Source organism: Dendrobates tinctorius, unplaced genomic scaffold (genome assembly GCF_039654945.1).
Source record: "Dendrobates tinctorius isolate UK_male_01 unplaced genomic scaffold, ASM3965494v1 ptg000033l, whole genome shotgun sequence".
NCBI lineage: Eukaryota > Metazoa > Chordata > Amphibia > Anura > Dendrobatidae > Dendrobates > Dendrobates tinctorius.
This window is the reverse complement of record NW_027361701.1, coordinates 20381754-20396947: the sequence shown is the minus strand read 5'-3', so window position 1 is coordinate 20396947 and position 15194 is coordinate 20381754. Positions and strand designations below refer to the sequence as shown.

Here is a 15194-nt window from a genome sequence, read left to right as displayed (position 1 = left end):
CCAGACTGCTACCCAATTGTACCCATGGCAAGGCCGACAGTGCCATTCATTGACCTCTGCAAATAACATGATTGCTTGGGCCATCAGTATGTATGGTCAACTAGCAAAACGGTGTGTCTGACTGATCATCAGGATGTCTGAACGTTTGGCCAATGAAAGCTCTGAGAGTTCCATTTGAATCTTTCTAGTCCTCTGGTTCATGAACAAATACTAATTTTGATGATGTGGTTTCCTTAACGTTAGTGAATGTGCAAGGCTAGGTGCATATTGTGTTTGTAGCCACTACTGGGCACATATGCTTAGGAGGTATATGCCAAACAGTGGCTATAGTCTGGATCGATGCCTAGATATCCATTCGCTTTAGTGATACATTGCAAAAAACATAGAACTTTCAGTACACATTTTTTGCATTATCTCTCTCTCTCTCTGCACAGAAAAGTGTGGTCTGCTGCACTACCCTATACAGTTAAATAAACTCAATGTACACTCACACTGGCCAGGCAGAGGCCAAGAGATCCCTCATTTTGCCTTTGTCCGTTAAACAACAGCCCGTGGGAAGAATATACATCATGAAAGCTCCCAACATATGCTTTCAAACTACCGTATATACTCAAGTATAAGCCAACCCGAGTATAAGCGGAGGCCCTAATTTTGCAACAGAAAACTGGGTCAGCTTATTGACTCGAGCATAAGCCAGGTATACATTGTCCCTCATCCCTGTCCTGCTTTGTGTGGCTCTCCCCCCTCCCAGTATGCATGGCTAAGCTCCGCCATCCCATCCTTCTATGTACGGCTCAGCTCCCTGTCCTCCTCCGTCCACCTCAGTGCTCCCCCGTCCTCCTCCGTGCTCCTGCATTGTGCTCCCTGCTCCCCGTCCTCCTCTGTGCTCCCCGTCTTGCTCTGTGCTCCCCCATCCTGCTCTGTGCTCCCCGGTCCTCCTTTGTGCTCCTCTCCATCCTCCTCTGTGCTCCCCCATCCTCCTCTGTGCTCCCCTGTCCTCCCCCGTCCTCCTCTACATAGTAACATAGTAACATAGTTATTAAGGTTGAAGGAAGACTTTAAGTCCATCTAGTTCAACCCATATCCTATCCTAACTTGCCCTAAAATGTTGATCCAGAGGAAGGCAAAAAAACCCAATGTGGCAAACAGTAAGCTTCACATTAGGGAAAAAAATTCCTTCCCGACTCCACATACAGCAATCAGACTAGCTCCCTGGATCAACGCAATATTAAGGAAACTAGTGTATATACCCTGTAATATTATACTTTTCAAGAAAGGCATCCAGTCCCTTCTTAAATCTTAGTAGGGAATCACTCATTACAACATCATATGGCAGAGAGTTCCATAGTCTCACTGCTCTTACAGTAAAGAATCCACGTCTGTGAGTATGCTTAAACCTTCTTTCCTCCAGACATAGTGGATGCCCCCTTGTCCCCGTCACAGGTCTAAGAGTAAAAAGATCATTAGAAAGATCTTTGTCTTGTCCCCGCATATACTTATACATTGTAATAAGATCACACCTAAGCCTTCGATTTTCCAAACTAAATAACCCCAAGTGTAATAACCTGTCTTGGTATTGCAGACCCCCTAGTTCCCTAATAACCTTGGTCGCTCTTCTCTGCACCCGCTCCAGTTCAGCTATGTCTTTCTTATACACCGGAGACCAGAACTGTACACAGTATTCTAAGTGTGGTCGCACTAGTGACTTATATAGAGGTAAAATTATGTTCTCCTCATGAGCATCTATGCCTCTTTTAATGCATCCCATTATTTTATTTGCCTTTGCAGCAGCTGCCTGACACTGGTCACTAAATGTGAGTTTGTCGTCCACCCATACACCCAGGTCTTTTTCAGTGACAGTTTTGCCCAGTGTTTTACAATTAAGCACATCAATATACATCTTGTTTGTTCTACCCAAGTGACATTACATTTATCCCCATTAAAGCTCATTTGCCATTTATCATCCCAAGCTTCTAGTTTCCATAAATCCTCCTGTAATATAAAATTGTCCTGCTCTGTATTGATTACTCTGCAGAGTTTAGTGTCATCTGCAAATATTGAAATTCTACTCTCTATGCCCCCTACAAGGTCATTAATAAATATGTTAAAAAGAAGCGGGCCCAAAACTGACCCCTGTAGTACAAAATAGAAAAAACACGGCACTCAGTGTGGATGGAGGGAGGTGCACAAGTCGGGTATCCAGCCAACTAACAATGTAGTACAAAAACTTGGCACTCAAAAGAAAAATTGATTTGACAGTTCCTTTATTGTAAAATGCATCCAGTTAAAAATACTTCTTTTACTTCTTTAAACGTTTTCGGTCATACAATTGACCTTCATCAGAAACAGAATTTTTTCACAGTTGGTTTTAACTGAGAGGAACGTAATGGAAAATTCCATATATTATTATTAAAGAACCGCTGTCATAAGTAGGCACCATTCAGTACTGGGTATATTCATTAATAATGTGGAGAAACAGATGTCTGGGAAGCAGCAGCTACTGAGGATGAAAGGACACCATTCATGTAGGAAATCACCAGACCCACGGGTTTGACACCTTGGGTTATACAGGGACCGGTAGATCCAATGATTTGTGTGGGTGTCCAGAAATTTGTACTGTAGTGTATTCAGGAGACAGCGTCTCTCATACCAGCAGCACATGCGTCCAGCCACAGACCAAGCGCTATTCCTCTGCACCCTCAGTGCTTCTCATGAACAGCGCGTTCACTCTCCCTGTGACACACTTGCCTCCCTGGGCAGGACAGACCATTTGGAGGATCACAGTTGTGGACATTCATGCCTGTCACAAACAATACAGGATAGTTTCCTGAATACATTACAGTACAAATTTCTGGACACCCACACCAATCATTGGATCTGCCGGTCCCTGTATAACCCAAAGTGTCAAACCCGTGGGTCTGGTGATTTCCTACATGAATGGTGTCCTTTCATCTTCAGTAGCTGCTGCTTCCCAGACGTCTGTTTCTCCACATTATTAATGAATATACCCAGTACTGAATAGTGCCTACTTAAGACAGCGGTTCTTTAATAATAATATATGGAATTTTCCATTACAGTTCCTCTCAGTTAAAACCAACTGTGAAAAAATTCTGTTTCTGATGAAGGTCAATTGTATGACCGAAAATGTTTAAAGAAGTAAAAGAAGTATATTTAACTGGATGCCTTTTACAATAAAGGAACTGTCAAATCAATTTTTCTTTTGAGTGCCAAGTTTTTGTACTACATTGACCCCTGTAGTACCCCACTGCTAACCGTGACCCAGTCCGAGAGTGCTCCATTAATAACCATCCCTTGTTTCCTATCCCTGAGCCAGCTCTTAACCCACTTACACATATTTTCCCCTATCCCCATTGTTCTCATTTTATGTATCAACCTTTTTTGTGGCACTGTATCAAAAGCTTTTGAAAAGTCCATGTACACCACGTCCACTGCATTCCCTTGGTCCAGTCCTGAACTTACCTCTTCATAGAAGCTTATCAGATTAGTCTGACAGGAACGGTCCCTTGTAAACCCATGTTGATTTTGGGTCCTCCCCCGTCCTCCTCTGTGCTCCTCCATGCTCCCCCATCCTACTCCCTGCTCCCCCGTGCTCCCCCCATCCTCATCTGTGCTCCCCCATTCTCACCTGTGCTCCCCTATCCTGCTCCGTGCTCCCCTGTGCTTCCCCCGTCTTCCTCTATGCTCCCCCATCCTTCTCTATGCTCCCCCGTGCTCCCCCCATCCTGCTCCGGTCTCCCCGTGCTTCCCCTGTGCTTCTCCTTGCTCCCCCCATCCATACTCACCCTCCTGTGCCATCGCTGAATATCCCCTGCATCCTCCGTTGTCCTGGTGCGGCAGATTCTTCCTGTGTTGAGTGGTTACATGGTACCGCTCATTAAGGTCATGAATATTGACACCACGCCTATGGGAGTGGAGTTGCGTCCATATTCATGACCTTAATGAGCGGTACCATGTTACTGCTCAATGCAGGAAGAAGCTGAAAGCCCTGGGACAACGGACGATGCAAGGGACATTCAGCAATGGCATAGGAGAGTGAGAATGATGTCCCAGCCACTGGCTCCTGCCGCATTATAAACTTCTGTGAAGCACTGGGGGGTGCAAAGTGCTCACCACACATCTAGATAAGTTCCTTGGGGGGTCTAGTTTCCAAAATGGGGTCACTTGTGGGAGGTTTCAATAGTTTAGGCACATCAGAGGCTCTCCAAACACGACATGACACCCGCAGACCATTCCATCAAAGTCTGCATTCCAAAACGTCCCTACTTCTCTTCCGAGCCCCGACGTCTGCCCATACAGTAGTTTTCTCCCACACATGGGGTATCAGCGTACTCAGGACAAATTGAACAATAACTTTTGGTGTCCAATTTCTCCTGTTACCCTTGGGAAAATAAAAAAATTGGGAACTAAAAGTTCATGTTTGTGGAAAAAACATGATTTATTTATTTTCACGCCCGGGCTTTATAAACTTCTGTGAAGCCCTTGGGGGTTCAAAGTGCTCATCACACATCTTGATAAGTTCCTTGGGGGGTATAATTTCCAAAATCGTGTCATCTGTGGGGGGTTTCCACTGTTTAGGCACATCAGGGGCTTTCCAAACGCGGCATGGTGTCCCATCCCAATTCCAGCCAAAAAAGTCAAATGGCACTGCTTCCCTTCCAAACTCTGCCATGCACCCAATAGTGGTTTACCCCCACATGTGGGGTATTAGCATACTCAGGACAAATTGCACAATAACTTTTGTGGTCCTGTTACCCTTGGGAAAATAAAAATTGGGGGTGAAAAGATCATTTTTGTGGAAAAAATGTGATTTTTTAATTGTATGGCTGTACGTTATAAACTTCTGTGAAGCCCTTGGGGGTTCAAAGTTCTCATTACACATCTTGATAAGTTCCTTGGGGGGTCTAGTTTCCAAAATGGGGTCACTTGTGGGGGGTTTCCACTGTTCTGGCACATCAGGGGCTCTCCAAACGTGACATGGCGTCCGATCTGAATTCCAGCCAATTTTGCATTGAAAAAGTCAAACGGCGCTCCATCCCTTCTGAGCTCTGCCATGCGCCGAAAAAGTGGTTCCCCCCAACATATCAGTTATCAGCGTACTCAGGACAAATTGCACAATAACTTTTGCAGTCCAATTTCTCCTGTTACCCTTGGTAAAATAAAAAAAATTGGGCCTGAAATATTTTTTTTGTGAAAAAAGTTAAATGTTCATTTTTTTTTTAAACATTCAAATAATTCCTGTGAAGCACCTGAAGGGTTAATAAACTTCTTGAATGTGGTTTTGAGCACCTTGAGGGGTGCAGTTTTTAGAATGGTATCAATTTTGGGTATTTTCTATCATATAGATCCCTCAAAGTGACTTCAAATGTGATGTGGTCCCTAAAAATAAAATGGTGGTGTAAAAATGAGAAATTGCTGGTCAAATTTTAACCCTTATAACTTCCAAACAAAAAAAAATTTGGTTCCAAAATTGTGCTGATGTAAAGTAAACATATGGGAAATGTTATTTATTATGTTTTTTGTGTGCCATATCTCTGTGATTTAAGGGCATAAAAATTCAAAGTTGGAAAATTGCGAACTTTTCAAAATTTTCGCCAAATTTTCTTTTTTTTCACAAATAAACGCAAGTTACATGAATGAAATTTTACCACTAACATGAAGTACAATATGTCAGAATCACCGGGATCCATGGAAGCATTCCAGAGTTATTACCTCATAAAGGGACAGTGGTCAGAATTGTAAAAATTGGCCCGGTCATGAACGTGCAAACCACCCTTGGGGTAAAGGAGTTAACTTTGGGTAGGCAGGTCATGCTGATGTATGCGGATGCCTTCGCATGCGTTGTTTTGACGATGCGGCGAACCGTGTCGAACGCAACATGTTGGAATTTGATGTGGTCGCCGAATCCTAAAAACGATGCATGCGGAGGCATCCGCATACATCCGCACGACCTGCGTGCCCAATGTAGGATACGCAGGCCGCATGCAGAAGTATGCGGACGTAGGTGTATCTGACCGTAGGAGGTGCGGCAGTGGGCGGAGCTTCATGGAGGAAGTCCACAGCCCACGCAGCTCCTCCATACGCAAATGTGAAACTGGCCTTAACCCGGTGGCTTTTCGGTTGCGTCTCCCACTGTCTCTGTGGATCACCAACGTTTTCCATAGGGCTCTTTTGAAACCTGTGGGGAGAGATCGTGGTCTTCCCCACCACCGGTTTTGGTCGATGGGCAGTCTGAGTATGAGGTGGAATGAATTGTTGACTCTAGGTTAGTCCGTCATGCTCTTCAGTATCATGTACATTGGAAAGGCTACGGTCCTTTGGACCGGTCATGGGTTCCTGCTCGATCAGTTCATGTGGATCGGTTGGTCTGGGCCTTTCATGCCAGGTATCAAGAGAAACCCGGGGGTCTGGTGGCGCCCCATTGAGAGGGGGGTACTGTCATGATCCAGGATGGGGTTTGTCCCGCCCTGGTCAGACAGGGGTTGATTGTTTCTGTCTCTCTCTGGCAGTGGGCGACTGTTTAGTTGCCAATCGACCTAGGTCCAGTGTCAGTTATACTCCTGCCCTCAGCTGAGTTAGTTGACCCTTGTGTGCCAGTGCCTTGTATCTGATATCTTGTTGCTTGTTTGGTTTTGACCCGTCCGACTCTTCGTTGTGAGTTTGTCTACTGTCTTGGTACTGTGTATTTGCCCGTTCTGGTATACTGATCTCTTGCTACGTCCTGACTATCCGTTCCATCTAATCCTTTGGTACTGTCATGCTATCTCGTGCTTTGACCCCGGCCTGTTCTGATTTGCGTCCCTGTCTATGCTCCTTGGTAACTTTGTCCCATAGTTACCCTTCTAGGAGTTTTCCTTTAGCTCCTATCTCTCTGGAGCTTAGGCCACGCCCCCAGCTGTCAGTTGCTTCAGGTCCTATCTGGCCTGAAGTAAACTCTCTCTGCTCCTGCTTCATCTGGGAGACCTGTGGCCGGTTCCGCCCCTTTGCAGTCACATGCTTCAGGTCCTGTTTGACTGAAGCACGCATCTTCACCGCTGCTGCCCAGCTCCACAGGTATCTTTGAGCACAGCCTGTCTTACTCAAGACACGTGCACTGGATCAGTTAGCAAGTGCAGTGCTATGTTCCTGACAGTTACCAAAAGATTGCAGAAAAATGTAATTAATTATTTTAGGGATCACTCTGGTATAAATCAGTTCATTAATAAAATACATCTGTACATTCGCTATTTACAGAGAACCTGTCACCATGAAAATGCCATCCAATCTGTAGACATTATGCTATAGAGCAAGGGGAGTAGGGACGATTGATATACAGTTTTGTGAGAAAAGATTCAGTATAACTTGTGTTTAATTATTCAATCCTCTGCTCTTTCTTTGATTTTTAGACCGGTGAGCGGTCCTATCAGTGACTGACAGGTTTTTGTATGAGCGTACAAACAGAGGTAGCTGTCAATCACGGATAGGACCGCTGACTGGACCAAAAATCACAGAAAGAGCAGAGGTGTAAATGATTAAAACACAAGTTGTATTGAATCTTTACTCACAAAACTATGTATCATTCTGCTCAGCTCCTCCTGCTATATAATGTGATGTCTGCATCAGGGGCAGACCTACCGCCCGTGCAGCCTGTTCATTGAACGGGGGCCCCAGGAGATAGGGGGCCCCTCCAGCCTCCAGCACTGCATGGCTAATTCATGGCTCCCAAGCGTGTGGCCGGGCTGTGTTTTGTGCGCACAGGACCTGGGGGAGGGGAGGAGTCAGGGGTCACATGATCAGGGGCCTCCGTGTCTATGTGGCTGGGCTATGTGTTAAGTGCGCACAGGACCTGTGAGAGGGGAGGAGTCAGGGGTCACATGATCAGGGGCCTCAGGCTGTGTGTCTGTCTGCACTCTGCTGCAGGACTCCGCTGTGCTGGTTGTCATGCTGCTGGGTGAGGTAAAGTTTCTGTGTGGGGTCAGGAAAGTTTTACAGTGAGGATGTAGCAGAGCCTTGTGTGTAGGAGATGGATGGAGAAGAGCTGTGTGTGTACGAGGTGTATGGAATGGAGCCGTGTGTGTATGAGATGTACGGAGCAGAGCCACGTGTGTATGAGATGTACGGAGCAGAGCAGTGTGTGTACGAGGTGTACGGAGCAGAGCCACGTGTGTACGAGGTGTACGGAGCAGAGCTGTGTATGCACGAAGTGTGCAGAGCGGAGTCGTGTGTGTACTTGGTGTACGGAGCGGAGCCACGTGTGTATGGGGTATGCAGAGCTGTGTGTGTACGAAGTGGAGCCATATGTACACTGGATGTACGGAGTGGAGCCAAGTGTCTATGAGGCATACAAAGTGAGCTTTTCCCACTGACATAGGAGTCCATGGCAGAGCCCCAAGTAACACTTGACGTTCAACCGGAAGTGATGTGCTGGAAGCTGACCGTAAATTAGGTAATTTCATGAGGCGATTGTGACAGAACCAGGAATGCTTCAGATCCATCACCATGTCCTCCTCTGACAGCGCGGACAGCAGGATCGCCTTGGAATCAGGGATGCCGGCTATGTGTGCGGATCATGATATGTCCTGCACCGGGAGGCTCTGTTCTTTCTTTCCCCTTTTTTCTCTCTTTCTGTTCTTTCTATCTGTTCTCTCTCTCTGTTCTTTCTTTCCCCTCTTTCTTTCTCTCTCTGTTCTTTTTTTCTGTCCCCGCTTTCTTTCTCTGTGTTCTTTCTTTCCCCTCTTTCTTTCTCTATCTGTTCTTTTTTTCTTTCCCTTCTTTCTCTCTCTGTTCTTTTTTCTTTCCCCTCTTTCTTTCTTTCTTTCTGTCCCCGCTTTCTTCCTCTGTGTTCTTTCTTTCTTTTTCTGTTCTTTCTTTATATCCCCTCTTTATTTTTCTTTTCTTTCTTTCTTTCCCTTTCTTTCTCTCACTGTTCTTTCTTTCGCTCTGTTCTTTCTTTCTTTCCCTCCCCTCTTTCTTCTTTCTCTCTGTTCTTCTCTCTGTTCTTTCTCTCTCTGTTCTTTCTCTCTCGCTCTCCTTTTTCTCTCTATTTTGTTTTTTCTCTCACTGCTTTCTTTCTTTCTTTTACTTAGTACCAGTCAGTGTGCCCGCAGTACCAGCCACTGTGCCCATAATGCCAGCCACTATGCCCCTAGTACCAGTCAGTGTGATCAGCAGTGCTAAATGGGTGCAGTTGGGCATGGACATGGGTGTGACTAGTCACAAAATGGGTGTGGTCTGGGGTGTGGCCTAAAATTTGAGACTGCGCACACCGCAGCCTGTGTCCCTCTTTGCCTTCAAAAGTTGGGAGGTATGGCTAATTATTTACCTATTCAAATTTACCATGTGGAGCGCCACGGAGTTGAGGCGCAAGGAGGAGAGCAGTGCTGCGGGAGGCAGCGGGAGTGGGTCCTGAGAGTGCGAGTGCCGATGCAGAGGAGCCAGCCCTGAGGTGAGATCAGCATCAGTGCTGTGCTGCGCTGCCACTGTGGGGGAGGAGAGGAGGAGACAGACTGACTGTCACTCACTGTGCGTGTGGCGCCGGACGGACGGTGGCTGCAGCGACAGTGTGTGTGTCTGTGAAGTCACTGTGTGCTGTGCCCCATAACTAAATGCTGCAGCTCAGGAATGTGCGGACAGTGGATGGATCCTCTTGGTCTGGCCTGCCCTGCCTGCTCCAGGTAAGAGTACCAGAGCTGAGCAGGACTGAGGGACTGGGGCCGAGGCAGGCATGACTTTGGGGGGCTCCTGGGGGAGAACTGAAGCATGGCAGGCATGATTTTTTGGGGCTCCGTCCTGGGGGAGAACTGAAGCATGGTCTGGCTGCTCATGAATGGGGGGCCCCTAGCCTGAGAAGGGAAGCATGGCCTGGCTGCTCATGAATGGGGGGCCCCCTGGGGAGAAGCATGGCCTGGTTGCTCATGAATGTGGGGGTCCCTGTCCTGGAGAGAACTTGAAGCATGGCCTGGCTGCTCATGAATGGGGGGCCCTGGCCTGGGGAGAAGCATGGCCTTGGCTGCTCATGAATGGGGGGGCCCTGGCCTGGGGAGAAGCATGGCCTTGGCTGCTCATGAATGGGGGGGCCCCTGGGGAGAAGCATGGCTGCTCATGAATGGGGGGGCCCCTGGGGGAGATGCTTGACTGCTCATGAATGGGGCAGCTCATGGGGGGAAAATAAACATAAATCAGGCGGCCCACATAGGGGGCCGCCTGATTTAGCAGCATAAACAGGGGGAGCACATGGAGAGAAGCAGCATAAACTGGGGGCCACATAGGGCGAGAAGCACTATGCCAAAAGTAGACCACATATGGGGGAGAGCATTATGAAACTAAGGGAAACGGGGGTGCCTATATATTACCTGGAGGCTGTCTTGGGCTATATATGTTATTTAGAGGCTATGCTGGGCTGTTTATATTACCTGGAGGCTGTTTGGGCTGTATGTATTACTTGAAGGCTATGCTGGACTGCATCTATTACCTTAAAGCTATGCTGGACTGTATATATTACATGGAGTGGAGGCTATGCTGGGCGGTATATATCACCTGGAGGCTGTGGTGGGCTGTATATATTACCTGGAGGCTGTGCTGGGCTGTATATATTAACCGGAGGCTGTGCTGGGCTGTATATATTAACTGGAGGCTGTGCTGGGCTGTATATATTACCTGGAGTCTGTGCTGGGCGCTGTATATATTACCTGAAGGCTGTTGCTGGACTGTATATATTAACTGGAGGTTATGCTGGGCTGTATATGATATTTGGATGCTGTGCTGGGCTGTATATATTAACTGAAGGCTATGCTGGGCTGTATACCATATTTTATTTGGAAGCTGTGCTGGGCTGTATATATTAACAACTAGAGGCAATGCTGGGCTAGTGGGCTATATATGTTATTTGGAAGCTGTGCTGGCCTGTATATATAATTTGGAGGCTGCAACTGGCAAATAATAAATACAGCCCAGCAGCACCCTACAGATATTATATCCAGCCCTGCATAGCCTCAATATTAGATAACAACAAATAACAACTAACTTTGTTGCCCTATGAAGGGGGGGCAAAAAATTTCTTGCACAGGGCCCACTACAGACTGTGTCCGCCCCTGGTCTGCATGTTGGACTGAACTAGTCTGACGACAGATTCTCTTTAAGCTTTTGATTGAATATTGTCTGGAAATATTAAGAAATAAAATGTATTAGTCACCATTAGCCACCATTTTTATAAAGAAAGGACTATATCTTGTCATATTAATAAAAAACAACTTTATGTATAAACTAGCTGAAGAGCCCGGCGCTGCCCGGGCATAGTAACTAACTGTGGTTAGTTATAGCAAATTATAATTATCCTCCATCCCATAGTCCCGTGCCCATATACCCATCATACATATCCACGATCCCATAGGCCCGTGCCCATATACCCATCATACATATCCTCCATCCCATAGTCGAGTGCTCATATACCCATCACACATCCTCCATCCCATAGTCCCATGCCCATATACCCATCATACATATTCTCCATCCCATAGTCCCATGCCCATATACCCATTATACATATTCTCCATCCCATAGTCCCATGCCCATATACCCATCATACATATTCGCCATCCCATAGTCTAGTGGGATATACCCATCACACATCCTTCATCTCATAGTCCCATGCCCATATACCCATCATACATATCTTCCACCCCATAGTCCCGTGCCCATATACCCATCATACATATCCACCATCTCATAGTCCCGTGCCCATATACCCGTCATACATATCCTCCATCCCATATTCCAGTGTCCATATACCCATAACACATCCTCCATCCCATAGTCCCGTGCCCATATACATATCCGCCATCCCATAGTCCCGTGCCCATATACCCGTCAAACATATCCTCCATCCCATAGTCAAGTGCCCATATACCCATCATACATATTCTCCATCCCATAGTCCAATGCCCATATACCCATCACACATATTTGCCATCCCATAGTTGAGTGCCCATATACCCATCACACATCCTTCATCTCATAGTCCCATGCCCATATACCCATCATACATATCTTCCATCCCATAGTCCCGTGCCCATATACCCATCATACATATCCGCCATCTCATAGTCCCGTGCCCATATACCCGTCATACATATCCTCCATCCCATAGTCCAGTGCCCATATACCCATCACACATCCTCCATCCCATAGTCCCGTGCCCATATACATATCTGCCATCCCATGGTCCCGTGCCCATATACCCGTCATACATATCCTCCATCCCATAGTCCAGTGCCCATATATCCATCACACATCCTCCATCCCATAGTCAACCATTATGACATCATAATGAGCGGCGGCAGGGCTTGCAACCTATGATGACATCAGCGTCGCCATGGCAACCATTGTGACATCATAATGAGGGGCGGGGCTTGATACGCACACACTGCTTCCCCAGTATGCAAATAGGGACATTATGACATCATAATGAGGGGCGGGGCTTGACGCGCACACACTTTTTCCCCCAGTATGTAGATAGGGGCAAAATTGTTTGGTGAATTGGAACCCGCAGGGTTAAAATTTCGCCTCACAACATAGCTTACGACACTCTCGGAGTCCAGACGTGTGACTGTGCCAAATTTTGTGGCTGTAGCTGCGACGGTGCGGATGCCTATCCCGGACATACAAACATACACACATACATACACACTTTGAGCTTTATATATTAGATATGGTTTAGATAAAAAGAGGAAAATTCCACCTATTTTTTTTTAACCGTTTACACATGTGTGGTCACTTGGTTTCCCTGCTCCTGCATGCCTAGGATCAATGAGGTGAGCTGGTTTTTTTAACCTCTTTTTTCATAAATACGGATTACCTGCATAGAACGTTCTAAGGTCTCTTTGCAAACAATTTTCAAGGAAGCGACGTAATGGGAGCATATGAGAGTTAGGGCCAGTCCAGTCAGTAAGAAAATCCTCCACAACATGATGAATCTGGGTGGGACGTGGCAGAGGCCAACCCTGTGGACGGAACGTCATTTGTTGTTCTGTAAATAAAAGGAACGTGTTAAAAATGGAAATACAGGAGGCTTCTTCACATTGCACAAAGTCACAAAAGCAGCAAGTAACAGAGATGTTTCTCCTTCTGTGAATCACTGTATTACCAAAGTCATAACTTTTTCATTTTCTGGCAATGTAAGTGAAGGGGGGAGAGGGGGTAGCAACTAGAGATGAGCAAAACTTTCAACATTTTTGAGACGTTCACCAAAAATGTTAGCCAAATGGTTTCACAAATATACCAGAACCTTATTGACTTCAATGGAATGCAAAACCAAACGCACAGACATTTTCAGGGGGGGGCAAAAAACTGCCTACAGCTAAAATTAGGGGCAGACACAAGGATGTGTCATCAATTGACCCATCAATTGCGATGACCCCCGGGTCATCCAGCTACGGGAAAACCTCTGAGACCATGCACACAGCATGGTCTCAGAAGCTTTCTCCAACAAAAGTGAAAATGAAAGTACCATAAGTGGACAAGGTAAAAAAAAAAAACTTTTTAAAAAAAATATGAGAGAAATAATAAAAAAATCCTAAAAAATACACATTTTTATATAAAAAAATAAAATAAACAAAAAATTTACACGTTTGGTATTGCCGTGTCCGTAAGTGTCACCCTAGTTAACCCTTTCAGTGAACGATGTAAAAAAAACCAAAAAAGTAGCAAATTATACTTTTTCAAGTGGTATCATCGTACCGCTTGGAAAAAGTGTAATAAAACACGTTAAAAATACGAATTGTGGTAAATATAGTATCACTGAAAGTTCCATCTTGTCCTGCAAAAAACAAGCCACCATACAGCTCCATCAGCAGAAAAATAAAAAAGTTATAGCTCTCAGAATGAAGTGATGCAAAAATAATTATTTTTCTATAAAAGTTTTTATTATGTAAAAAATGCCAAAGCATAAAAAAATGATATAAATGAGGTATCGTTGTAATCGTAGTGACACGAAGAATAAAGCTGCCTTATCAATTTTACTACACGACCAACGGAGGAAAAAAGATTCCTGAATTACTGGTTTTTGTTCATTCTACCTCCACAAAAATTGGAATAGAAAGCAGTCAAAAAACTTTATGCGCCCAAAATGGTACCAATAAAAACGTCAGTTCGTCCCGCAAAAATCAAGCCTGCAAATGACTCTGTCGGCTGAAATATGGAAAAATTCTAGCTCATTAAAGATAATGTTTGTGGAAAAAAATATAATTTTTTTATTTTCACAGCTCTACGGTATAAACTTCTGTGAAGCACTTGTGGGTTCAAAGTGCTCACCACACATCTAGATAAGTTCCTTGCGGGTCTAGTTTCCAAAACGGTGTCACTTGTGGGGGGTTTCCACTGTTTAGGCACATCAGGGGCTCTCCAGACGCGACATGGCTATCACAATTCCATCCAATTACGTGTTAAGAAAGTCAAATGGCGCTCCCTCCCTTCCGAGCTCTGCCATGCACCTACACAGTGGCTTACCCCCACATATGGGGTATCAGCGTATTCAGGACAAATTGCACAATAACTTTTGGGGTCCTGTTACCCTTGGTAAAATAAAAATTGTGTGTGAAAATGTCATTTTTGGGGGAAAAAATATGATTTTTTAATTTTACGGCTCTACGTTATAACCTTCTGTGAAGCCTTTGGGGGTTCAAATTGCTCACCACACATTTAGATAAGTTCTTTAGAGGGTCTAGTTTCTAAAATGGGGTCACTTATAGGGGGTTTCCACTGTTTAGGTACATCAGGGGCTCTCCAAATGCGACATGGTGTCCGCTCTCGATTACAGCCAATTTGACAGTCAAAATCTCAAATGATGCTCCTTCCCTTCTGAGCACTGCCATGCGCCTAAAGATTGATCTTCCTCCACACATGGGGTATTGGTGTACTCAGGAGAAATTGCACAACAAATATTATGGTTCATTTTTTCCTGATACCCTTTGCAAAATAAAAAAAATTGTGTCCGTAGAAAAATTTTGGGGAAAAAAAGTTAAATGTTCATTTTTTCCTTCCACATTGCTTCAATTCTTGTGAAGTACCTAAAGGGTTAATGCACTTCTTGAATGTGGTTTTGAACACCTTGAGGGGTGCAGTTTTTAGAATGGTGTCACTTTTGGGTATTTTCTGTCATATTGACCCCTCAAAGTGACTTCAAATGTGAGGTGGTCACTGAA

General features: G+C 45.3%; 1 protein-coding gene across 13 annotated transcripts in view; it reads right to left on the bottom strand.

The window, feature by feature from the left end:
• The window catches only part of FOXRED2 (FAD dependent oxidoreductase domain containing 2), a 1046175-nt gene that overhangs the window by 597 nt on the left and 1030384 nt on the right, over window positions 1-15194 (bottom strand). For 11 of the 13 annotated variants that reach the window (XM_073573008.1, XM_073573006.1, XM_073573007.1 and 8 more), the window contains one exon: window positions 12851-13021. The exons of 1 other annotated variant lie outside the window; for it this stretch is intronic. In XM_073573008.1, coding sequence (XP_073429109.1) covers window positions 12851-13021 — 171 coding nt within the window. Of the gene's footprint in view, window positions 1-11020; window positions 11155-12850; window positions 13022-15194 lie in introns of all 13 variants that reach the window. One more of the 13 variants, XR_012231658.1, reaches the window with a different exon arrangement.